The following is a 26,582-nucleotide window of genomic DNA, read 5'->3' on the forward strand; positions in this document are numbered from 1 at the left end:
GGTCTACTTACCAAACAAGGCTTTCACTAAATTTACCAATGCATGAGAACCTTTCCCAAGGCATGCATCCTTTAAACCAAATACTTGCACATGTATAAAAACAGCTCTCCTGCCAACAGTTCACAAATTATGTAAAGGAGCTTTCAAACGTGGCTGCCTCACACATCACAAAGATGAAAACTTGGGAGTCCATATAAGTGGGCCTCATGTAGACTTTACTACTTGGCACAGAAGCCTACGTATGCTTTACAAACAGATTTTAGGTGGCGCTTAACTGTAAAGAGGTATGATGCCATTAAAGTGCCGCCTACATAACAGGCAGCAGTTCTTTGGCCACATTATCAACTTTCTGAACATTTTCAAGCATGTTAACTCCATTTCCAAACTCCTAAGCGATCAGTTAATATGTTGACAATGAGGTTTCTATTATACCTGTCATTGCCACAATAGTAAGCCTCCACCAAGCCATAAAATATGAAGGATGAAAAGGGAAAAGAAAGCAGCAGAGCAAAAGAAATTCTCAGTTGTTCAGTTACAACAACTATTCCCAAATTGTGCACGAGTTTTTAATGCACTGGCATGGCTGTGTGTGTGTGTGTGTGTGTGTGTGTGTGTGTGTGTGTGTGTGTGTGTGTGTGTGTGTGTCACAAACTGCTTTTGACACACAGGTGCATCGGCCATAGCAACTAAGGGGTCTAAAGCAGGATCGCAACAGCAGGAATGTGAAGGTATGGGATATTTCTAATACCTAAACATTAAGTCCAGTCAAAACTCTCTCTCCCCACCAGCTGCACATAAGTGACACACAACTCTACCAACCTGCACTAAACAGTCTCTTCGCACAAATGTGCTCAACTGCTGCTCTTGTACCTGACATCAGGAGGCCGCCCCTGCCCTTAAAACCATGTTGTTTTTACACCCTCTGGGGCCTAAACACAAGTCAGAGGGTTTATCTAGCTGTCAGTCAATTAACAAAGAAACAAAAATCATGCATGTCATAAAGGGCTAAAAAAAGACAATAAACATACCACATTCCAATAAAAACAAGTCTCAGCTAGCAGCAGTGAAGGGTTCGCTACAGGAGACAGCCAGCTGGAGCGGAGGGTTGAGAGGGGGGAGATGAGAATATAAAAATAGGAATCAGTCTCTGAACAAGCCTGAGGTGAGAAACGGGTGGGAGACGAGAAGAGGCAGACTGCTGCTCTTTTCAGATTCATTCATTGGCTCCAAAGTCTCGCTACAGTCAGAATAAAGATGCCAATGCACTTCGATCAAACAGCTCTCAGGTCAGTCAAACAGTTTCAGTCTCAAAATCTGGAGTAGAGAGAAAGACTTTATGCTGTTTCACACGGTGATTTGTAAGCTGTGGGGTGATGAGAAAACAAGTGCAACTCTATGAATGACTGATCAGTCTCAAATGAGTCACTTTATCAATACAAGCCTTTAATGACAGATGAATATTCTGCTCATTGACTGGCAATGCCACAAGCAAAGTCAAAATGATTTCCTGTACAAACACCTACTGCATATAAATCATACCGAGAAGGATTGATCATAGAAAAGACAAATAAGTCGGAGTCTCTAAAGGTGGTCCCAAACAATCAGAGTATAGCAACAGAGGTCTGATGATGACTTCTGATTCTCCCCACCACCACCTGCAACCACTTAATTTCTTGCTGTAACTATAATTAGTGCTCTCTCTACATCAAGCTCAGGCATGTTTTCTAAAAGCAGGCAAAAAGCACTCTGGGAAGTAAAAGAAACAGTTTATCCAAGGAGAGATCGGCCTAACTGAGGGCAGGTAATTTACAACAACAGCATCACAAAGGACCTCTGTAAACTACCGATCATTCATGTAATGCTTGAAGACTATCTGAGGGAGATTCCCCTCCCCCCCTCCAAGGTCAAAAGTGACTTCCTACCTCTAATGAGACAAGCATGGTGTGCTTTATAGCTCCAGTCTGCTCCTGTCTATACTGTAGTTTAGGCACAGCCTGCCCACGGCCTTTCAGCGTTCCTAGCAGAGCCTAATGACCACTGTAGCCATGACCTGCTGAGAGCACGCCAGCCGGGCCGAGAGCGTACAATGCAGAGCACGTCTGCACGAGATGCTGGAGACTTTTATAAAAATTGTTCAAAGACTACCAACATAACTTTAAGTACAAGTGGTAGCATGTTAGATGGAAGTGTGTGATGAACAGGAAGTAGGCAAGAGTGTCTCAGAAAGAGATGGGTGGAGAGCAAAAAATCTCATGTCTGGGCTGAGAGGGCCTTCTTTGTCATTAGCGGGAAGCACGCCTGCTTCCTTTGTCTCCAATTAGTTTTTCTGAAGACTAGAGAGCCATCTTTAAGAGTGGGGTTTAAATAATGACCTTTCATCATGCAGGGGGAGGCCAGGGGGCGAAAAAAGAAAAACAACTTTACTGAGTTCACTTTGAACATTTGGAGGTAGAGAGGCGAGTCATAGTAGCAGATGGTCACAAAGATGGCAGAGAAAAGAAATGGCGTGGATGGAAGAGAGAGTGGGAACATGAGTAAAAGTGCAACTATAGGTACAGTATGAGGGTTGAGGTAAGGTCAAGTTAAATAAATATCCATAACAAAGCTTTGCAGAAAAAGAGCTAAATATCAGCTTCTCTGCGACCCAAGTCTTTTCTGCGTGGAAAAAAAACCCTGCACTTCACAGTGTGAAGAAATGGAGGAAAGAAAGTACAAGCTCTCTCGTTCTTGGCTGAAAATGATGGAGGGTGTCTGACTCATCTTCACATCATTCCAGATGGCAAATTCCTTCCGTAATACTGCAGTCCTGCTGCCACATCATAGTTAACCCCTTGGCCAAAAACAGGTTGGCTTTATAAGAGCTTGTCAGCTTCTCCGTCTTTAATACTGTGTCATATAAATGTCACTGGGCTCGTTAAAGATCATACACATCTAACAGGCCGCAGCTCAGTGAACACATCTTTCCTCTTCAGATCTCCAACTGTGCTCTGCTGCGCTCTAAGTAGGCTACTCTGGGTTTAGAGGAATATATGTGGTGGGAGAAATTATAGCAGCTGCTCACTGAGGGGATTCTCACACTGCTCCTACCTGATAATACTCACCAAGAGAGTGGCAAATGCAAATTATTCTGTCAATGTCAATAAAAAAACAACAAAAACAATTTCCAATGAAGGTGAACTGTAAGGACTTTTCTCCAATGAAAGAGCATGCAAGCTGTATATACAGTGGGTTTTTTTAAACCTGTCTGTTTACAAGTTTCTGCAGAGTAACCCGGGTCAAACCAAAACAAAGAGGTAAAACCACTTAAGAAACAGATCTGAATAAACCCAGAGAGTTCAAAAAAGGGAATGAGTGGGAAAGGAGGGGAGTAATTCAAAGATCAACAGAGAAGTAAAAAGCAGCAAGGAATGAATGAAAAAAAAGAGGAGTGCAGGTTTATAGCAGGGCAGCAGGAGTGTTGCAATGGGAAGACTATTTAGTAAATAGCAGTAAACAGACAGATCTGTGCAGCTGTGCTGGACTGGATGGTCCATGTAAGCGCTGTGTTCTTATTAAACCCCAGGGGGCCTAAATAGTGACACTGCACCTGCATTAGAAGAAAAGAAGAGGCGAGGGCAGGATTATGAAAGGAAACGAGAAGAAATACCGAGATCCCAGAAAGAGGCTAAGCAGGATACAAGCTGGCATTGGGTTTAAATAACAGTTTATCACTGAAGTGCAAAACTTCAAAAGGAAGAACAAGCTACTCGCTGAAAGTATGGAAAAAAAACAAGCTTGGCAATTATAATAGCATCCTGTGCCATGTTTGCTGAAGGAGAAAAAAAAAAAAAGCTATTTTACTACTGTTAATAGGTTTCAGCCTGTTTTCAACATTTCCTTCAAAGAAAAGCATGAATTCTCAGTCAATGATTCATCAAAGCCAAATTACATGTCTGATTTATAGTGTCAATTTAACTTAGGGTTAGGGTTGCTGAAAGCCCACCTTCTCGATCTAAATACATACAATATATGCATCTTTACCTTAGGAAGCATGGGTGTGGCTTTCTTGCTCTTCTTTTCAGAGGGATCATCCAGCAAGTCTGGCTCAAAGGTGTAGAGTTCGGCCAGCTCGTTCATCGTAAAGTGCCTCTCAATCTGCTGCTGGTCCACAACCCGGAATGACAGAGACTGTTTGGTTACCTGCCGCTCATAAATCTTCTCCTCCATTGTGCCCTAAAAAGGGAGAATGAAAAGAGATGAACAAAAAACGGAGGTTTAAAAAACATCAAGTGGCTTAGGAGTCAATCAGAATTACACAAGCACATCACATCCACCCTATACTGGATGAACACAGAGGCATCAATATCAAGACAATGCAGCAAGAATTCCAAGTACAGTTTAGTGAGTTCATTACCAATCTGCATTTCCTAATGAGGTAAAATGATGATTTAGGTCATCAATAGTTTGCCCAGCATGAATCCAATTCTATTGTCTGCCATACTCAAAGAGGTATATTAGCCTAACAGCTCAACACAAATTGGTGCAGAGTTATTTGGAAGTAGAAACCGAACGATTTTCGCCTGATAGCAAATATTAACTGACCAGATTTATTTGCTTTTCTATTGTATTTTTAATAGTCAATAAATTAAAATTGCCAACTCTTCATTTAAAGAGATGGGAGAAATGCCCTTCAGCAATGTTTTGTGTCAATGTTGCATAGTTTGTCCACCAGAGGGCACTCTGCAACAGTAAATAAGGATAAGTAAATATAAATAAGTATACAAAAGAAATGTAACAGAAATGTGTCTGTTTAGAATGTTTGAAAGAAAAAAAACGTAAAAATTGACCAATATACTGGAAATTCGGCCAACACCGCTTATACATTTGCCATCACAGGAAACTAACTAGCATGCTAGATTTCTTCGGTCAGCACGTAGCATTTAGCTGATTGAAAGGTAAGCACTTCAAGCTATTTTACACTCACAACACACTAGCTAGACTTTAGAAAAAGTGTCTCATATTTCAGCTAAATTCAAAATGGTCAGAGTGAAACCAAAAGTCAAAAAGTTAAACAGAGTTGCCCGAACACCACCTACAGTTCAATGCCTCAAGTCAGCAAATCCACAACTTCCCAGCCCATCGATGCTGCATTAGTCACCTAATTAGCCATGCATTTATCAAAATCTATATATAAAGTCAATATTAGTCCCAAAAATTCAACAGCAGCTCATCTCTAGCTGAATTTCACAAGTCTTAATTGTTGTCACCTTAACCTTCTAGGACCTGGCGTCCACATATGTGGACATTTTGGGTTGTCTGTACCTAAAAACACTAATGTTTCTCTACGAGGGCCTGATATCCACTTATGAGGACATTCTAATGCCACTGTTCTATCAAAATTTAAAACGAATGTCCTCATATGTGGCTCTCATTTTTCTTAGAAACAAAAATCAGGTTAAAAAAAAAACCTGGCAATTCTTTGTTTTTACATTCATGAGGTCCCAATATGCCCAAATATCAAAGAGAAATTAAAAATGCATGCCATGGAAGAGCTCGGGTCTTAGGAGGTTAAACCATTCTTATACTTTGTTGTGGCTTTTCAACGTTTGCTGGCTTTGCTGGTAAATGTTGTAAACTTATACAGAGCATCTTGCATGAAACTGTTTATACTCATGAAAGTCTTAATCTATATACAAAGACCAACTACCTGCTTGCTGGTTATTGGTGGCTAGTTTACCTGCAAATGTATTGACTTTTATTAAACTTCACCTGGGCAAGCAACCTGTAGACGTAGACAGTCTTAAGCTGCCCAAAGCGGTAAACCCTGAAGATACTCTGGATGTCATAGGATGGATTCCAGGAGGCATCGAAGATGATGACCCGATTTGCTGCCACCAGGTTGATGCCAAGTGAACCAGCTCTTGTAGAAATGAGAAACAAACGGCCTCTGTGTATGAAAATGGAACAAAAGGAGACACATCACAATTATATCCTGTGTCACGTGCAAAAATGTTGCTTTAAGATTCTCATGCTCTTTTTTTGCAAAGTCGCTGTCATCATTTTGCATTTTGTAAACACAGCAAAGATGTCACCTTGTGTTACTGGTGTCATTAAACTCCTCAGCCCACTTCTTCCTGGTGGTGGCATTGGTAGAGCCGTCCAGACGATAGTAGTCAATGTTCCTGAACCACTTGCCTTCACCTTCACAAACACGAGAGGAACGAAATCTGATTTGCCATCTGCCGTCTACGTTCAACAGAAACTTCAAAAGCACATGTATCTGCGTCAGTGCTGCCTTTTGCTTGTCAAAGAGACTTAGTTTTGGTATTAACAGGCAGCAGATAGATGGCTGTGTTGGTTAGAGGCCAGCCATGTTTAGCCTTCAAGATGGCCAAACCAACCCCTCCCACCAGCCTTCATAACCAACATTTCAGCATGTTTTCAATTACGGCACTGTGATCTTTTCATTACAAATTACAAACCCTTGAGCAAACATTTTTTGTCGAATAAAAAGTCAAGGTCTAATCATTTTCAAAATGAAAGCAAAAACAGCTGCTGAAGTTTAATTAGGAACATGACCTTACACCAGCGGCAATGTGTGTATGTTGGTGTGTGTTTAAGAGTAATAAGCACACCAGTACACATGTAAGAATACATGCTGCGTGTGGGTTGACTTATGAGTCGAAAACCTGCATTTCTATGAAAATGCTTCATCCTTATCCAAGGCTCATGTTAAAATTTTTTAACACAGTTTCTCTCATACACACACACACACACACACACACACACGTCACTTTAAAAAGCGCAGTGTAAAACCACAAAAATGAATCTTGGGACAAAATGAAGCTTGCCAATCTCAACTCGCTTATAATACTAAAACAGTGCTTGGCTAAGTCTAGCAAGTCAGAAACAGGGCATAGGTTCATTTTTGCATAGTGTAATGCTATGTAAAAATGCCCAAAACATACCTTTGTATGGAGAAATTTTCTCTTCATCTTTAGCTCTGCAAGCCAACTCTAAGAAATCCTCAATCAGATCCAGAGAGATGAGAGACTGACTGAACACCAACCTAAAGACAAACACAGAGACACACCTTGCAATGACACTGCAAACTGACAAAGGCTACGCTTGCACACAGTACAAACACACTTACACTTTGTCGTCTACTTCCTCAGCCATGCGCAGGATCTCAAAAAGCAGCATTATCTTCCCTGAGTGCTCCAGGATCTCAGCGTCAGCCTCCGTGACAAACTCCTTGTGCCAGTCAGCAGTGGGACTTCCTGGTGCAGAGCCAGAGGGCCGAGCTGTTCATAATACAGAGTTACAGATTAGCCTACATGCATCTGACAACAACAAGCCTGTAACAGACACTGAGTTTCCAAAGCTGAGGCCCACTATTACATGGTTGTCTATTGTGTTACAGCAGTTAAGTGTGTGAAAATTATTCTTTTTATTTAGTTTTAATATGTCTGTAAACTCAACCAAGCACTTAATACGTGGATACTATTAGTGATTCCAAACTCAAGCTTCTACTGCCACTGCTAGATCTGCATATGCAAAATTGCTTTTTTTGCATAACACAATGATGCCAATAGCATGCTGATCATTTTGATTTGATACATTTTGACTAAGTGATTAGTGGACCTGGGTAGTAGATGATCATCCTAACATTACTGGCACTGTCATAATTTTGTCCCAGACCATCTTCCATTACATGACAGTTACTGCTACATTTAAACAGCTCTCTCAGTATTATGCAGTACAACTGCTGGTGCATGATATAGTGTACCTTTGGAGTCACGGCCAGTCCCACACATGTGTACAAAATCAAGCACTTAACCATGCAGTCTGCCTTTACCAACATTTATGAAAGAACAAGTCCTTCTGAAGAACGTGGTACTGTAATAGGATGCCACCAACGCAACGTGATCCCCCCCCCCCCCCATTTTCCACGATTAGCTATAAGTGGTGTTACTGCAAAGTGGAAGTGTTTAGGAACCACAGCAAGTCATCCACAAAGCAGCAGACCACAAAATGCTACAGAGCCGGGTCACCGAGCGCTGAGCCACACAGAAGTCGCCAAGACTCGCACTTAAAACCTGTAGAGTTCCAAAACTCCTCTGGCATTAACCTCAGCACAGAAACTGCCTCATTTCACAGGTTTCTATGACCGAGCATCTACAGTAGGTGTGATGTATAGATGGCTCTGTACTTTGATCCATATACTGTATCTCCATGAATCTTTGACTTTAAAGGAAACACAAGATTTTAGACTCACTCAAACCCACAAGTAGCTGCTCATCCCTACCAACCAGTAAAGTTCCAGTTTAAATCCAGGTATTTTCAGGTGTGACCCTTTAGGTATAAAAGGTCATCACTTTTTCCATGTCATTCTATTAGGCCTTTAATTAAAACTTTTGCTTAATTAGCGTATTGATTTTTTTTTTCTTAATAGGCATAAAAATTCTCACATTATAGCTAAAAATGTGTTTAAAGACTTTGAATCAAATCATCCTGGATTAAAGTGAGAAGTCAAGACATCTATGGAGACATCGGGTTCATGAGAATGGGATGGAAATGCGTGCATTTCATATTTGTTTATACTGAGAGGCGCACTCATCAACAGCTTCTGCCTGTAGCAGCAGCTGGATGTGAAGCCTCCTAATTTCTAAATAAAACAGAAGGATATCACAATATAATCATCATTCCTCAGTATGTGGGAATGAATAAGGACAAGGGCAAATGGATCAGCTCGGAGCCTAAAATAAGGCTGCAATAGGGGCTTTTTTTTCCCTTCTTTTTTTTTTTTTTTTTACCTAGGCTCAGACAAGCAGGTAGTGTGCTTGGTTCCCTGAGGTCAGTTCTGATAAAACAGATTCCCCCTCTCACTAACTAATTACTTAGAGAGTAGGAAGGACTGAATCAGAGCCTGAAATGTTATATAGATATACAGTACAGTTCATGACCCTCTTAAACCCAGCCAACCAATCGTAGTCCCCTCTGTGTGTTATTGCACACTCACGTTCCTCTACAGACTCCGCTCTGTTTCGGCCCTCGCCGTTCCTGCCACGAGAGCTGGTGTTCCACTCTTTGATGACCTCAACATCATCACTGTCCGAATCGTCAGATCCCTTCTTTTTCCCTTTTCCCTGCTTCTTTTTCCTATTAGTCAGGAGGCACAGCGAGACTGGGTTAGCAAGAGTAAGATGCCGAGTAGAAAAGCAGTTTAATTATGTCATATCTGTATAAAGAAATAAATAAATAACAAACAAACATGACTTTACTTTTTGATCTTCTCATCTTCGGAGGTCAGACTCATTGAGGATTCTTCTGTTTCTGAAGCGATGAAGTCGTCCATGCTGTCCTCGTCAAAGAAACCCTGCGGGAAAGTACACTTGTGTGAGATTCAACTGTGCAGCAATGCAGGTCAGCTGTACGCAGGGCTCGATCTTGGGCAGCAGAAACGATGCATAAGGGGAAAAGTTTTGCTTCAGTAGCAGTATGTGGTGTTCTTGCTCGAAGCGTGACCTGTCAGCAATGTGTTTCTATTGTTTTGCTACAGTGTGCGCAATTTGTGGGAATGTATTTCTAGTTTTTCAGTCAGTGTTTGCTGTGGTTTAGTCTCGTCTTCCCCAGCCCTACCCTGTTTTCTTTACTGATGTAGTCCAGCTGAAGGCACCAGGGATGGGTCCAGATTCTGCTGAGCATCTGGAAATCCTGGAAGAGTTTGGTCCCCGCGCGGCCCCGGCTCCCCTCCACAGCATTCCCCACACCTGCACGCAAGGGAAAGAATATGAGGGAGAAGATGGATGTGTGTTTGCATTACGTACCTGACAGCATGCTCTTAAACCTTTTATACATACAGACGATAAGAACAGGAGCAACTGAGTTTAACTCTCTGTAATCTTTCAAAAAGAGGAAACCTGACAAACTGACAGACAGCTAAACTTAACTAAGAAATTTCTGAGAACACCAATCATAATTTAGTTTTCATTTTAAGGATCACAAACCACTCTTTCAAACTACATATGATCCATTAAGAGCTTTAAATTTACATGTTTTCACAGCCCATCATCAAACAATGTAAAACAATAAATAAATAAACTCTTGTTTTTAATAATTAAAAAAATATATTTTGGTCATGAGAGATTGTTAGAAACACAATTCACACCTTTGTCAGTATTAAGCCTTTAAGCTGTAACCACACAGGGCTGAATGGCAGGAGAAGTAAGAGTGGCAGTCCATGGTGGTTCAAAATCTCCCATCTGCACTGACACTGTACCGCCTCTTCCTTGGATCTTATCCCTCCTTCTGAAACCTCAGCATTATCATTCGCTTCTTTTTTCACATCTTCCTCTACCTTTTCCACCACTACTCCCTCTCTCCCTTGTATCCAATTCATCATCTTCCTTCCACACCCCGTGCCTCAACTCCACTGTCTAAAACGTGCATAAGTCTTTTAGTCGGAATAATTAAACAGTTTGTTACTGTCAGCAGATTAAACATGCATTTCTCCCCAGTAAATGAACTGCTCACAACTAGCCAGCCATAACAACAAATGAGCTTTGACTAACCAGTTTTGGACTCCTCCACAGTAAACAGATATGGAAGCTTCACACAGCTGAGGTAAACAGTAATTTGACAGTTAATACAGATTAATGCTGGCCGGAGTGTCAGAGGGGGATATAGCAAAATATTTAATTGGTACTCAGAGGTTGTTGTTTTTTTTTTTTTCCATAGTGAACAAGCTCTAAGCAATCCCAACTCATCTTAAAAAGGATTCAACTCAATTTTAAACCTACACACAACACTGAAAAAACAACAAAGCAAAAGGTCTGTGAAGGTTCTCAGTCATCCAGGTCATCATAGTCTAAGAAGCTTGGAAAGAAAAGCGTCTGGACTTCTTTAGGTTGCTTGAAGACATTTCACCTCTCATCCGAGAAGCTTCTTCAGTTCTAGGAACTGAATTCAAGAACGGAAGAACCTAGAACTGAAGAAGCTTCTCGGATGAGAGGTGAAACGTCTTCAAGCAACCTAAAGAAGTCCAGACGCTTTTCTTTCCAAGCTCCTTAGACAACAAAGCAAAAACAGCATTTGGAGTGAGACTCACATTTGAGCTCTAATTTTATCAATTATCCTCAAGACGCTTTTAAAAGTTGATTCGAGGTCAGCGCTCCACCCATCAGGCCTTTATAGTAAGAGTAGCCAGGGGGAAGTCGCTCCTGTCTAAAAGACACATGACAGCCTGCTGGGAGTTTGCCAAAAGGAACCTTAATGACTTTCATACAGTTAGAAGAAATATCGTCTTGTCTGACAAAACAAAGATTGAATTATTTGGTCACGATATCCAACAGCATGTATCGTGGAAACCACAATTCAGGAATGCCTCGTTGACACTGTTGTTACAGGTCAACACAGCGGTGGCTGACTGTGACAGTTTTTCTGTTACATAATGTGGGAGATTAGCTGGACAGACGCATAGAAAAAATGGATTTAAAAAAAAAAAAGGTCTAACTTTACTCTGAGATCCTGAGAGCTCTAAAGTGTCCACGTCAACAAGATAATGACCTAAAAGGTGCTGCCAGATAGATACAAAAGTGGCTTGGGTTGAGCTCTAAAATGTTTTCCAGAAACAATTCTGTTTTTGAACAGTTATGAAAAAGATTATCATCAGGAATATTGTGCTGCATTAGTTATTAATCTTTGACTTCTCTTCCACAGGCTGTATTTTATCCTGTCTTCCTCCCCTCAACCCCAACTGGTTATAGCAGACGGCTGCCCCACCCTAAGCTTGATTCTGCCAGAGGTTTTTCCTTCCCACTATTGTCAAGTGCTTGCGCATAGGGGGGTCGTCTGATTGTTGGAGTGTTTTCTCAATTATTTTAAGGTGCTTATCTTACAATATCAAGCTCCTCGAGTTGACTATTGCCGACATTTGGTACTATATGAATTAAATTTAACTCTTATTTGCTCTCGTCGTCTTATAGCATCATGTTTCCCCCTCTAATTCCTAAAAGGGCAAACTCCCTCACCATTTAGATCAAACTGAGCCAAGATGATAAAAATCGCCTCTGAGAGCTAGAGAGTACAGACATCAACGAAATACTCAAAGCATGCCCGGAGAGACCTGAAAATGGCTGTGCACATTATCGGCACATCAAACCTGGTTGAATTTTTTACATTTTTCTGCCAAGAAGGATGGGAGATCACTTTTAATATGATTTGAGGATGGCTCAGCTGCCAAGACTTCCTTCAACAACAAAGTACAAATGCAAAGGTCGGAATACTTGCAAATTAGCCATTTCATTATTTTTCTTACATTTACACAATACCCAAAGACCTGTTTTTGTTTGAACACGGTTGAGTATTGTGTGCAGACAGACAAGAAAATAAAATAAATTCGATCCATTTTAGATTAGTCTGAAAATGTGGAAAACGTGCAACGGCCTGAAAACTTTGCTTGATTTTGACTGTGCAGCGCATTTACAAAGTAATTGTACAGACAAAACTAAGCAATAAGTGCAAATCATTCTTCTCAAGGAATGAACACTGAAACCACAAAATCACAATAAAGCCGATGATTAATAGCTAATTCTTAGCCTTATAATCTGCTCCATCAGCTGCTTCCTAGAGCAAAAAGCAGTCGCTAAAACACTAACGTACCTATTCAGGATGCTGACCTGCACTGACCCCAAGACATCAGAAGTTAGTTCAAGTTTTACATAAGCAGTGGAATTAAAGGAGAGAATATTTATGGCTATTCCCACCACAACCCGTGGTGGTCTTTAGTCTGAAGACACCACTTTAAAACACTAAATCCTCTGTCACAACATCAGCGCTGTGCACTGTGGACAACCCAGCCTAATGAGCCACAACACATACCAACAATCCCTCCAAACACTCCTGTTCTTAAATACCAGCCCTCCTGTTCTTTGCTTTTGGTGTAAAACCTCTGGCCCCTTCTCCCTAGAAATTTCTTTCCCTTCCCTTTATGCCCCACATCCCTCCCCTCTTACCCCACACCCTCACTCCCAGAGCTCTTCATTAGGGAGACGTGGGAAACTGGGCTTAAACCCTGCCTGCGGCACTGTGCCAGCTGCCACTCTTTTTTACACACACACACACACACACACACACACACACACACACACACACTCTCTCAGAGGAAAAGTTCACTAAATGACTTACTGCGCCACCAGAAAGACCCTCCATTTATCTAAAAACCTTGTCTGAGCAAATCCAGTAAGGAGAGCGCTTTCAAGAGAAACAGAACTCCCGCAGTAGGATTTAACCTAGTCCTAGCCTATACATGTTTTCCAGTCGAATTCCCTAATTTTGTTTTAGTCTAAGCGTGGTCTAAATCTTTGTATGAGCAATCAGATCAGACTTGTCACTGGGAAAGCACTGCTAGCAGCCACAAGAGTCCCTGCTGTTTATAACCCCCAAAGATCCAAATAGTTTAAAGCAGTGGTTGTCAAACTGCACCATGGGCCCACACTGGTGAGGCAGAGAGCCACTGCAGCAGGGCGTGAATAACCATGGGAAAAATATGGGGAGTTAAATTAACACAATTTTAGTACCAAAGAGTTTTCCTCTAGTTGGGACTAAAACTTAGGGTTGTTGAACATCAACAAAGCAAAAAACAAACTGCACTAAAGCTTGGTTCTCACCTGTGAAGTGCTCCAGGTAGTATCTGTAAAGTTTAGCCTGGATTGGAGTCATTCTGACTGACAACACATACTCATGCTTGGGAGGTAGGAACTTGGTGAGTGCAGTGTAATCTTTTCTCTGTAGGAAAAGCAAATGCATTATTTAAGCAGGAAGTCAAAGGAGGCCTGAGAGAATCATTTCAAACACAAAAATGTTTTTTTAAATATATACCTGGACGCATCCAGCAAGCATCTCATAAAGAATGTGAGCTCTTTTCTTCATGACCCGGACATCTTGTAGGGTGGAGTCAGCACACTGACCGTTCTGGATGGGGTTAATAAAGCGGTTCCTAAACTCCTTAACTGAACCAAGCAGGTTTTCCTTAATGAAGTTCACCATGCAGTGGTCTGGTAAGGAGACAAAAGTCAGAAAAGTTATTTTTAAAAAGTAAACAAAAATCATCCATATAAATGATTCACATGGATGATAGCAGGAAGTCTCACATTCAATAAGGTTATTTTGCAGCGGCGTTCCAGTCAGCACAATCCTCCTCCTCGTCCTGATAGAGTTCATCGCTTTGGACACAGCAGAGGCCTCATTCTTCAAGATGTGGCCTTCATCACAGATCACCAAGTCTGGCCCTAGTAAAAATGAACACAAGGATAATTTTAATGCAGCCAATTTCAGATCAGGTCACACCGCTGGAATGGCACGCACATCGAAAAAAAAAAAGGGGTTTACCAGTAACAGGCTCAGATGTAAACAAAAGAAAATGAAAACAGTTTGGCTAATTTGGTACATGTGGCCACATTAGAACAGCTAACGTGCAAAAAACAACCCCAGGACTGAGTCTACATTCAGCCAGAGATGTACTCACTTAAAGTGAATGTTTGTTTTAGCTTATATCAGTTTAAAAAAGGATCATTTGGACCACAAGATTGATTTTTAGGAGCACCGAAAGATAACCTAAGTCCATAACATGTAACGTAAAAATCACTCTACCTGGATCTACCAGAGTCTTCTGAAAAGTCTCTTTGAGCTTCTTGCTCTTGATGTTCCTGCCCTGCGTCAGGTTTCGGTACATTTCGTAGCCCATGATCATAACGCCGCCCATCTCCTGCCATCGCTGAAGAGCGTACGCTCGCTCCTGTGGCCTCTTCACTGTAGCCAGCTCAGTTACCTGTTGAGCACACCAAAGGTAAATATGCTAAGCAACGCACTGGAAACAGAAAAGGCTTGAAAGGTCACAAGGGCAACCCATTACCTCTAAACTCTCTTCATCCTTCATTCCTTCTTGCCACTTTTCAAATTCATTGAGCCAGTTCAGGACAGTGTTCAGAGGGCAAACCACCAGTGCTGTGCTGAAATCGAGCTTCTCACAAAGCAGCAACGTGTGAAGAAATGTCACCACCTACAGGACAAAACGAGTCAAATGTTGCACCAACAGCACAGAGCTTTCGAACATTTTTATCAGACTGCCTTTTAATATAAGCACTGATTTTGACAACTGCTTCTCTGTGCTGTTCTAAAGTTCCACAGGAGGTCATTTCTGTACGTTTGGGGCAGCTAAAAACATTGCATTACACAACTGGTGTAGTTTGTACAAGAGTGAAAATGAACAGACAATATAAGGCAAGTAACTCACTTGCAGAGTCTTTCCCAGGCCCATACAGTGGGCAAGGATGCAGCCAGAGCCAGAAGACTTCTCAATTTTTTTCACCGATTCACAGCAGCAGTCCCATATAAACTGCACTCCTGACAGGGACACAAAACACACACGATAGGAAACATCAGTGCCGAGCACCTCAGGCTTGCTTTGCTTTTTTTTTTTTCTCCAGCTCCTACCGGTTCAAAATTCTTTGTGCATTGTGTCCTTACCATCAACCTGGTGAGGTTTGAGCTTTGTCACCAGGTTCCTGTGCACCTGCACCAGAGGCTCTTTGGTTTCTTCGTCCTCGTCCAGCACCAGCTTGGTAGTGATGGGGCAGACAACCTGGGAAGACTCCTCCACCACAATCACCTGCAAAATGAAGAAGAGCCAAAAAGATTATTTTAATTCTAAAATCTGGAAATAACGTCTTAAGTAAAAGAAATATATCACTAATTCTTCCAGTATGTTAAAATTCTCACTTTGTATCTCCAACAAAATACCTTGCTCTCTTTACGTCTGTGTATGTGAAGGAAGCCCGTTTAGGCTAATGCATGGTCAATTTCACATATTAAAAGAAAAATCCATCATGCACTTTTGGCAATTCTGACTAAACCATGGCGCATTTTATTCATTTTAATAAAAAAAATAAAGTACTTACGGAAACACCCTGCTGCTCGTTACACTTTCATTTTCTAAAAATGTCCTTTAAATGTATTTAACAGCAGAGCTACCCCTGAATTATGAGCACATGGCTGACTTTTTACATGGGTCGTTAATATTGGCAAACAATGTAGCCACCACAACTGGCACTTTGTATGCTGGATACATACAGGCTGTTATGAAACCATGCTAACGCTAATGCTAACACAACCACCAATAATACAACAGGGAGATAATAGAGAACAAGAAACAAAAATGGAGACAGCTGTGAAGCATGTTGTGGTTCTGTGTGGCCCTCGTCTCCCCAACATCTGCTTCTCTCCAGTAAATGTTTGATTTGGACCAGCAGCCTCAACCCACTTACTTTGGCAGTACTGCTCCCAGAGGCAGCCATCAGCGGACTGCTATGGGCTTCTTTTAGATGAAGGTTTAAAAGAAAGAAAAAAAAAATGTGCCACTGCAGGCAAAAGAGGATGAGCAGAGTGGTTCAAAGGCCACAGCTGCCAGAGAGTCCTGGTACAAACACCAGGAACATTTTACATCATATGCAGGAGTTACAGGACAAGTTCTCAAATGTCATGCACCACAAAAAAGTCTAGCCCATACACTATAGATCCCAATAACAAAAATGTTATCACAATTAAATTTGTGACTGGTCCACATGGCAGTTTAGCAAATCCCTTTATTGTAATTCTTAATTTCTCTACCAAAAAAAACAAAAAAACATATCCATTCAACTTGATTTCACTCTGGATTTTTCTTTATTCGTAGCCATTTACCACCCACAATGCAGCAGCATTCCCACCACTGAGAACCAACTCAAAATCAGCAGGATGAGTTCTAACCTACCAGGATTTGTGCCAAGTTTAAATTTGTAGTAATAGGGAGATTGGTCAGGAAATGTGTTATTGGCCTATTAAACATAAATTTGCATTGGCATACACACCAACCATCAAAGTCCAGGATCCCTGTTAGTTTCACACCAGTGTATTTCACAAGCTAGTTGACAGCCCATCTTTTCACACTAACCTTTCTGAATCTTTGATTCATATATTTGTTTTATGGTAATTACTATAACTTCCAAAGCAGACTCTCCAACTGCTTGATCTGAAAAACTTAAGACACATGATTTGATTTAGCATAAAGTGCAAATAATGAAACGTACTGCTCATCATTAGATCCTCTTACAACTAATATTCACTGGAAACTCTTCATTTTCTTTCCACTTCCTACAACAGCTCAGGGCTTTGAATATCGAGTCTATACTCCTGATAACAGCCGCACATTTCATCTTTACCTCTCGAAGTTTCTCCCTGAGTGCCTCTCTCTCTGCTATGCGCTTCCTCCTCTCCTCCTCTTCTTTCAGAGCATCCCTCGTCTCCGTCCGCAGCTTGTCATCCTTCAGGATTTTGCGGATCTTCTTTCGGCCTTTGCGTCCTTCTCCATCTTGGTCCTCCCCGCCCTCCTCTCCACTCTGTGGAAATGAACATCAAGTTCAGCCCTCTGATGTTCAGCCCTTAGGCTACGATCAGTAGCTGAGCAGCCCCATGATTGGTTTGTGGCCTCAATAATCCCCACAACACACTCCAGGGTAAGTTGAAATAACATTTTAAGTGTCGTGCATGACTTGACTTGGTAAATTTCACGTGGCTCCATTTCCTCTACCTAGTAATCCTACTATGAAAAAAGAAGCTTTGGGACAGTTTAGGAGCACCAAGTGCACTGCATTTAAAACACCTTCTCATTGCTTGAAGAAGAATCCTGAACTTTGATCCTGCGTCGCTTCTTCTTCTGAGCATAACTTCTCTGTTTTTCATCATCCTTCTTCTTCGCAGCTCTGCAGGAATAAAAAGAACAATACTAGATTTGTCCGGATCCACCGGCAGTGAAATAAGTCACCACCACTGGTTGGAGTTCTTTCCTCTCACCTGGTCTTTCGACGCTTGTCTTCATTGTCTGAGTCGCTAACTACCTCACTCTCGGCCGACTCGCCACTGGACTCTGACTTTTCAAAGTCTGAGTCTGCAGAGTCATCGCTGTCCACTGAAATGCAAATAAAAAAACAAAACGAAAACCTGTCATCTAACAGCTTCTTCAAATATTTTAACCTCAAGTAGGACGTGGCACAGAGACTGAATTATAATTTCAGAACAAACCTTTCCGTCCTGACTTCTTTTTGCCCTTCTTCTTCTCTTTCCCAGCAGCCTTCTCCTCTCCTGATTCACCCTCACTCAGTGAGAGTTTATGACGAAGCAGTTTATGGCGTCTGCCACTCTTCTTCACTTCGACATCAGAGCCAGAGTCTTCTGTATCCTCATCATCTTCATGGAAAGAAAAATTTGTTTTGAAAATGTTCATGAAGATGAGTATTATTAAAAAAATAAATAAAATAAAATCCTAGGATTATTTAACAAATTTCTACCTTGCTGTTCGTCTTCTTCATTTTCTTTTTTAACTTTCTTGGAGGACTTCTCCTCCTTTTCTGCCTCTTCATTGTCAGAGGAGCTCTCTGCTCCCGAGGAGTAGTTCGATTTTATTTGGGCAAGAAGCATTTTCTTTGCAATCCTGCAGGTAAAGAGAAATAAAATCATAAAAACCTGATTTTACAAAAACATTCTAGCCCCCCAAAAAATGAACAAACAAATACAACATTTGTGTGGAACCTTGTAAAGTTAGTGCAATATAATATAAATCAGAGCATTCGAACACCAGTTTCTCCTTTGAGATTGTTTCAATGCAGCTGTTCGATCTGCTAACGCTAAACCTCGCGTTTCACTGTTGGGACTGAATGATGTTGATACCCACTTGATGCCTAGTTGGAAGAATCAATTTCTTTTACAAGTACCTGTTCTCAGGATCGTCGTCATCATCGTCGTCACAAATCCCAGTAATTCCCTCTTTAGTGTCCACTTCATCTCCTGTACAAAACACCACACATTATAGCAAACCTCTCCGACATTTAAACAGATCAAAGACATTATCAATATAAAAAATTGCTAAATTAGAATGATTCCTTCACAATTTTCTTTTATATTGCCATGAACTTGTAGATGACTTTAATAAGAATAAAGAGAGTAATCAAAATTATCGCATGTATATGGAAGTATAATACAGAGTTTGAACAGAAGTCAGGGCTAAATGTCGCAATTATTTAGGTTACTACAGCTGGTCAGTTCCAGTAAGAAATAAATTGCTGATATGAATCATTCTGGCTGAGGAGATATAAACTGGAGATATCTTTAAGAGGAACTGCCTTGGGTCAAAGCTGTTGGCTTTGATGGTAATAGCTCAAAAAGATGCTGTTGTTTTCGCTGTGGTTAAAGATTAAATGTTAAAGTAGTTTTCCATACACACGTGTAGCTAACTGAAGGCCATGCAGGTCATTACAAGAAAAGTTTAACACATCTCTGTCCTCCTGAAGCGCATTCATCAGCACATTTCATTTATTTAATTCATGTTATAAAACTTCCAGGTAGGGCTGCTCAATTAATCGAATTTTAATCTAAATTACGATCTGGGCTTTCAACGATCATTAAAAATGACCTCCCTCGTGCTTTACTCTCGCGCTGCTCCGTGTGGCAAATCGAGCGCACTTCTCTGTGTTTCGAACACATCACGCGTCACAACAATTAAGAGGACCCGAGGGAAGCTCGGAAAGCTAAGCAGAAGTTATTTCGAGAGGAGAGTGACTGCCGTTGGTTGAAAAGAGAGGTTAAAAAAAAAACCCTTCAGTGGTGTGGAAACATGGGTTCGCTGAGTCAGACGTGGATCAAGTAGACAGTGTGTAAACTTTGCTACTGTGTCGTAGCTGCACCACAGAGCAACACTGCAAAGTTCACTAAGTATAGATGTTTACATTTTTCATTTATTTTTTTATATTGCTAACATTTGCACTGTTATCAGTATTTGCACACTATTTTATATTATTTTTTGACAATCTTTAAAGCCATTATTCAACACATTGTTATTGTTAAATAAATATCGTCAAATAATCGAGATCTCAATTTCAGTGAAAATAATCGTGATTATCATTTTTGCCATAATCGAGCAGCCCTACTTCCAGGTGTACCTGAGGATTGAATAAAGGCTGCACTGCCTGCCAAAACGTTATCCTCCACAATAGGTTTGATCTTTTGCTCGTCGCTGTCCTCCCCAGAGGCACCTTCAGCCTCCTCTTCCTCATCACTAGAGGTCAACTGTAGCTTTGAGGATGTTCCAGAGCCCTTTCCCTTGCACTTCTTTTCATAGGACCTCTTCGGCTTCGTCTCAGGTGAGTTTTTGCTTTCTTCTTTTGTGTCATCCTGCTTCTTTACACGGGTAGATCTCCTCCTCGCTACACGCGCTTTACTGTCCTTCTCCTCAGAGTCCGAGTCTGAGGAGTCTGAGCCGTTCCGTTTCTTCTTCTTGGAAGTCTTCTTACCTTTACTTGCTAGGTCTGAATCGGAGCTTACAGACTTCCTTTTGCGTTTGGACAATTTCTCTGCGTCTTCTGTGGATGGCTTTAGTTTGCGCGAATGCTTTTTAGAATTGGCGCTTCCCTCATCAGTGCTGTCGCCTGCTGCGGCTTTTTCCTTCAGTACATCAGGAACTTCATCCGAATCAGAGTCAGCTGTCTTTTTATCAGAAGCCTTGGCCTGTTTCTCGTCTTCCTTTTTAGTGCTCCTGGATTTCTTGGAAGACTTGACCTTGTCTTTGTGATCTTCCTCTGACTCTGAATCCGAGTCAGAGGACACATTCTTGTCCTTATTCTCAGTCTGCTTTCTCAAAGGAGTAGTCTTCACTCTGCTAGAGCGACGGCTGGGCGGTGGGCTCTTGGTTCCATCTACTTCATCAGAAGCAGCATTTTCTTCTTCCTCGCATTCTTGTTCAGACTTTTTTGACACCTCGCCGCCCTTTTCCTTGTTTTTGGACCTGGATGACCTTGACCCACGCGTTGTAACAACTGGGACAGGAGTCAGTTTCACTATAAGGTTCTTTACCTTAGGCTGGGGCTGAGTGTCTGCTGGGTTTCCATTAGACTGTGACTCGGCATCGGTGACCGAGGTTGTGTCAGCCTGTGACAGCATTGTAGAATCTGCAAGACTCTCCACCATCTGAAAAAGCTCTTCAGGAACCGAAGGCGGCACAGACATAATATCATGATCTAAGGACATTTCACCAGCAGACACCAGCCCATCTTCACAAACTTCTTTTTTAACGGTCCTTTCGGTTGCGTCAGTTTCTGTTTGGTGCTCTTTCATTTCACTCTGTTCTGACACCTGATCTTTTACCACATCCTGCTCCTGAAGCGTCTCCTCATCCGCCTCTTTAGGTGGATCGCTCTCACACACCGAATCTGCAGTGTTGTCCATGGTATCATTTTCTGCAACTGCCTCAACATTAGTGCTTTTTCTAACAACGTGCTGGCCTTCATTGCCATTCTGCAACTCCATGTTTCTAAACTCAGGCTCCAAAGCCTCCTCTAAAGCACTGTGAGCTTTTCTCAAATCAGAAAGCACGGCCTTAAAGGCTTTCAAATGCCGATACCTGATAGATCTATCTCCCTGGTCCTCGGCTTCCTGTTGAATGAACTGAATGAAAGTATTGTTCAACCCAGTTGTAGTTTCAACAAGCTTTTTTGCTTTCTTTACAAGTTCTTTTGGTATGTGCAGTTTTCTGTAGGAGAATGTCATGGTCCCCGAGTCTTCTGTGTGTTCTTTTCCATTGACGACTGCTTTGTGCTCTTTGGCTGCTTTGTTCTTATGCTTCTTGCTCTCACGTTCCTCCGTCTTCTCCGTTTTCTTTTGCTTAAGCTGCTGTTTCTCCATGACGCGACTGCATTTGGAGACCAGATCCTGGAGGGGCTCTGATCTGCAGACATAACAGTGCCACTTTGAGTTCTCATCAGTAATCCCTGACAGCTCCTTCCTGCCCAGGTTGCGCAGAATGCACTTCTTGCAAAAGGCGTTGTTGCAGTAGTCACAGCAGATGAGTTTGCCGCCTTCAGCACACCACCTGGAGAAAAAATATTTAACATGGTTTGAGGGCAAATAGCAAATGAGGTCCTCAAAAACTCCTCCAAACATTACTTTAAAAGAAATTCACTGTTTTATTAGTGTAGTGTACCTGCACTGCTCATCCATCCCATCAGAGTCTCTGCTAATGTCATCACTTGTATAGTATTTGTAGCATGACTGGAGGAAGAGGAAAGAACGTAAATATTAAAAAAAACAATAGTGAAAATGGTAGAACTTGTAATAATATGATGAAAATATGTGAAATGTCCATCTCAGAGTCTCTACCTTGCAAATAAGTACTTTGAGCACAGGATGAACAAACACAGAGTTACGCTGGAACTGGTTCACTTGTTTTCCACAGGCAGTGCAGTTTACCTTCTTCTGCAGGGCATCATCTACAGCAAGAAGGAAGAAAAAAAAAAAAAACATGACTTTCACAATCCACTTCATTTACTTTAAAATCTTATCCAGGTTCACTTTCAACAGTCAACATGACAAATCTGTCTCCCCCCCCCCACGCACGTTAAAAAAAGTCAGCATTCTTTTAGCGGCTGTCCAAGCATATATTAATGTTTTCCTCTGTCTGAGAGAATGACAGAATTCCAATGCCCTCACCCTTACTTTAAAAGTTTAGTTGCCTCTAACCAGTTAAATTACTATCTCCAGTTATTTAAATGCAAGCTAGGCAGATCTCATGGTAGTTTGAGGTCACGTGCCTGCACTCTGTGGACTGCAGCTGGCAACAGGAGAATCAGGTCTACTGTTGCCAGCTGCACTTTTGGAGTACGAGTCAATCCACTAGACGAGGAACTCACTGAAGAAGCAGCTGATTCCTATCACCTTATTTATTGTCACAATGTACGTTTACTTTTACACCTCTTTTTGTACCACACCTGCCAAAAATCATATTTAATTCTGTAAGAAACACTGTAAACACACATTTTTAATCAGAAATATAATTACCTGTTTTTTTCTGTTTGAAATCCACTCTGAGCTTCATAGCACCTTTGTTTTCATTCCCAGCTGGCCTCATCACTAAAGTGCCTGAAGAACAAAACAGCTCCGTTTGCAACCCAGACATCCACGACATCTTGAATAAAAATTCAGAAATACCTTCGTACAGTTCATACCTTTAGAAACACTCCCCGTGTTATTGTCTGAAGGATTGTCAGAAGTGGCACCTTCACTTTCAGCCGAGGACTCGGATCCATTCTGGTCCGTGTGCTTAGCTACAGAGGTGGGCTTCCTGCAATAAGTCAGGGAATCAACTTTAACATTTCAATCTGCATCATCTCTGCGAGCTATTTTGACCGCATACAAGTGCATAAGCAACAACAAAAGGCTGACACATTTAAGAAATCTGCTCCGCACCTCTTGTTGCGAGAAGAGGAGGGCTTCATAGTTTCTGCTGAGCTACCAGGCTGGCAACGATATAAAATGTGTTTTAATTGCTTGAGAATGAACAAGTTTCAAACATTTAAAAAGTCTAAAACAAACAAACAAAGTGGTGAACTTACCTCCTCTTCCTTTTCCGCCATTTGGTCTAGGTGTGATTCTGAAGCAGCCAGACTCATTTTACCTGAAAAAACATTTACAAAAAAAGTTTGCATTCTGGTACCATATTACATCTGACAGAACAGTCAGAAACTAGAGGGAAAAACACATTTAAAAAAGTACAGCTACATGCATTTACTGTATGAATCTATGTTCACATTCTGCATTTAAACTGAGCTTTTGTCTTTAATTTCAATCTAAACAGTTCATATCTTCTATTGTACCATGGTGCTCTGCTCTGTATAAAGCCCAAGGCTACGTTCACACGTACACGGGTATTTTTGAAAACGGAGATTTTCCGTTTTCGTTTTAAAAAATAATCCCGTCCACACGTAAACGCAGAAATGAAGGAAAACGCTGCTAGGAACATGCCAAAGCAACAGGTGGCAACATTTTCCTTACCGTGTAGAAATGAAGCCTCGGTGGGAAATAGTAAACAAGGATGGGGCATAGAAGCAGAACCGAGTTGTATGTGTGGAGGGACAGTAACTGTGTGTATATGTAAACATTTAAACACTGCAGAGAGTACAATTAACAGTAACAGTATTGTAGAAATTCATTTCACCGAAACAATAACGTGGCGCACAGTGTGATGTCAAAAAAGGCGCACACCTTTGACGCTGCGTTTTCTGCGTTTTTCTCGTCCACACCTAAATGCAAAAACGGAGTTTTCAAAAATATCCACCCTGGCCGGAGTTTTTAAAAATCTCCGTTTTCAGTGACCGAAAACGCCGTTTACGTGTGGAAGAAAGGTGCAAACGCATCGAAAAATCTGCGTTTTCAAAAATACCCGGGTACGTGTGGACGTAGCCCAAGACCAACAGCATATCACTACTATAAATATAGAATAACAAGAATATCAACAGCAGCAGACAAAATTATGATACAAAAGACAAACACATTAAATTTTTCTTTAAGGTAAGGTGTCCAGCCCATTGGATGGCTTCAGAAAATATAAAGGAGGGCAAGAATTTTGGACTTTGATTCTGACGTTCCTGCTTAAGGTGACAAAAAAAAGAAATAACTAAATGTTTTTGCATCTGTCCCAATTTTATAGCTATTGAGAGTTATATCTTGAATAAACTGGAGTTAATTGCATTGTGGTGCTCAAAGTGCCAAAACACCAAAATATGGTCTGTTTACTTCTTTTTTTTTTCTCCTTTTTTTAAGGATAGTCCCACTCCTTGTTTTACAGTAGTTACTATTTCTCCCCCCCCACCCACTGTGCATCTACTATGATGAGAGGCTCCAGCTCTTCACACTGTGACAGGATGTACTCTTTCATGTCCTTCAGGTGAAATGTAACGGTTGCTAGGTCTATGCTTTCTGTGGTTGGCGGATGTAGACAAGTACAACAGGAAAAAAAAATAGTTCCCACATAAAGCCACTCGCAACAGAGCTTTTCTTTTAATAACTATGGGGTTATTCTTCATGAGTGTATTGAGTGAGGCTTTAAGAAAGGGGAAAGTGGCATTTAGCTTTATGATATTCAGAAAAGGGCCGATGTCTCCAAAAGTGCGCAACTCAGACCAAAACAATTTGTATTTGCTTGATAGGCCAACTGTTTCTCTAACGGCGATTTTATTTATATATTATTTCCAGTACACCACAGCATGAAAACAAAGCTATGCCAACATTTATGTGCACAGTCTTCCGTAAACAAACTCCGACAAAACTGAACTAAATGCAGCTAAATGAGCTCCTGATGACAACAAAAGCCAAACCGCAGGTTTTGCGAGTCCGCACAATCACGTAATTAAATATACCGCTGTGACCTACATGTTTTATAGGCACATCTTTGGAGCATGCCGCTCTGCAGACAGAGCCGCTGCTGTTTATTTTGCCCCTTTTGCGTCATCATAACGTGCTGATTAGATGCTACGAGATGTGGTGAACAATCACCCGGGCTTGCTAGCAGCAGCCGGCCGTACAATTCTTACTCAGTTCTTCCGCGGGAGAAAGAAAAGAGCCCACCTATCTGTATTTGCAGCTTCTTTATCCTCACCGAAGTCTTTCCGGGTTTTGACAAGTCACAAAGTGTCGACTATCAGGGATGCCAAGTTCAGCTCTGGTAATATTAGCCCGTTTACTTCTTTTCACTGCCCCCGTGTTGCCCTGGCAACCTTGCAGTCTCGGCCGTTCACACAAGCTCCAGTGCATGGGCATGCACCGCTGCATGCACAGGCCTTTTTCTCCCTGTGACGATGCCATGACACCAACCCGCGCGCTACCCGCAGACTGGCACTGCCTCGTATAGCATCCCGGCTAGCAACATTTAGCTGGCTCCAATTAACACAACGAAAACTACCACTCAATAAAAAAAATCAATCACATTTAGGATTTTGATCACTTTGACAAACATCCATGTATGCGCATGTGTGCGTCTGAATAAGCGTGTGCGCAAACTTGAGCATTACCGGCCGCGCAGCTAACGGCTGCAACCAAGCTAGCCTAGCTTGCTAACTAGCAAATAGGCTCCTATGGCCCGGCTCGCCGCTAGCGAAGGCAAGCACGGCAATCAATGCAAAACTGACTTGTCTAAACAAACAAGACAAGTGTTCGTACCTACTTCTCGCCGTCGTCATTTCTTGACTGACAAACACGGGTTTTGTCTTTGGCCCAGGCAGCCCAGCTCAGTCGAGCATACAGATTTTCACTAGTGTTAAAGCAAGAAGAAGCAAGAGAAAACCGAAACAACTCCGGTCAGTGGAGACAAAGCAGGGGGACCATCTTGCCGGATGGCTGTGGACGCAGTAAAATGGCGCATCTAGCCTCAATCCTGTGCGGATTCCTATTGGCTGACAGGCTCGTGAGCTTTGGCGCTCTGAATGGTCCAGGCTCTCCGGAGCTGATTGATCCTCCGAGCGAAAGCAAACATTTCCTCCATAAAAAACAAGAGCGGCAGCTGCTTTTGCTGCTGCTCCTGGCTGGGTTGTCATTCCTGTTGAAGCCTATTTACTGATAAAGGTGTACAGCACACAATTTCTATACATCTTTCTCGAGGACGACAGTTCAAGTAAATAAACATGTAGGATCTAAATACACATACCATTGTAAACCTCAAAAGTTTACAATGGAAAGATAATATAAGG

At 41.7% G+C, this 26,582-nt stretch overlaps 1 protein-coding gene across 4 annotated transcripts in view; it reads right to left on the minus strand.

The window, feature by feature from the left end:
- Positions 1 to 26,297, minus strand: part of atrx (ATRX chromatin remodeler) — a 36,173-nt gene extending 9,876 nt beyond the window's left edge. Inside the window, exons 1-29 of one of the 4 annotated variants that reach the window (XM_085476947.1) lie at positions 26,060 to 26,297; positions 23,454 to 23,515; positions 23,308 to 23,357; positions 23,067 to 23,182; positions 22,900 to 22,980; positions 22,222 to 22,331; positions 22,046 to 22,113; positions 20,010 to 21,934; positions 18,786 to 18,858; positions 18,363 to 18,505; positions 18,097 to 18,261; positions 17,869 to 17,983; positions 17,678 to 17,777; positions 17,238 to 17,414; positions 15,508 to 15,649; positions 15,275 to 15,384; positions 14,894 to 15,040; positions 14,632 to 14,809; positions 14,133 to 14,270; positions 13,861 to 14,036; positions 13,650 to 13,767; positions 9,622 to 9,752; positions 9,264 to 9,358; positions 9,002 to 9,141; positions 7,133 to 7,283; positions 6,948 to 7,048; positions 6,072 to 6,180; positions 5,749 to 5,926; positions 4,021 to 4,212 (exon numbers count right to left, since the gene is read on the minus strand). In XM_085476947.1, the coding sequence (XP_085333073.1) occupies positions 4,021 to 4,212; positions 5,749 to 5,926; positions 6,072 to 6,180; positions 6,948 to 7,048; positions 7,133 to 7,283; positions 9,002 to 9,141; positions 9,264 to 9,358; positions 9,622 to 9,752; positions 13,650 to 13,767; positions 13,861 to 14,036; positions 14,133 to 14,270; positions 14,632 to 14,809; positions 14,894 to 15,040; positions 15,275 to 15,384; positions 15,508 to 15,649; positions 17,238 to 17,414; positions 17,678 to 17,777; positions 17,869 to 17,983; positions 18,097 to 18,261; positions 18,363 to 18,505; positions 18,786 to 18,858; positions 20,010 to 21,934; positions 22,046 to 22,113; positions 22,222 to 22,331; positions 22,900 to 22,980; positions 23,067 to 23,182; positions 23,308 to 23,357; positions 23,454 to 23,515; positions 26,060 to 26,075 (5,307 nt within the window). In that variant the 5' untranslated portion in view covers positions 26,076 to 26,297. Of the gene's footprint in view, positions 1 to 4,020; positions 4,213 to 5,748; positions 5,927 to 6,071; positions 6,181 to 6,947; positions 7,049 to 7,132; positions 7,284 to 9,001; positions 9,142 to 9,263; positions 9,359 to 9,621; positions 9,753 to 13,649; positions 13,768 to 13,860; positions 14,037 to 14,132; positions 14,271 to 14,631; positions 14,810 to 14,893; positions 15,041 to 15,274; positions 15,385 to 15,507; positions 15,650 to 17,237; positions 17,415 to 17,677; positions 17,778 to 17,868; positions 17,984 to 18,096; positions 18,262 to 18,362; positions 18,506 to 18,785; positions 18,859 to 20,009; positions 21,935 to 22,045; positions 22,114 to 22,221; positions 22,332 to 22,899; positions 22,981 to 23,066; positions 23,183 to 23,307; positions 23,358 to 23,453; positions 23,516 to 25,464; positions 25,619 to 26,055 lie in introns of those variants that run through there. The other 3 variants (XM_085476954.1, XM_085476967.1, XM_085476962.1) reach the window with 3 other exon arrangements.
- Positions 26,298 to 26,582: the final 285 nt, after the last annotated feature.

The sequence above is a fragment of the Copadichromis virginalis genome, linkage group LG2, assembly GCF_057382275.1.
Source record: "Copadichromis virginalis isolate Kocher_CV1m ecotype Utaka linkage group LG2, C_Virginalis_male_GT1.1, whole genome shotgun sequence".
In the NCBI taxonomy this organism is placed as follows: Eukaryota; Metazoa; Chordata; class Actinopteri; order Cichliformes; family Cichlidae; genus Copadichromis; species Copadichromis virginalis.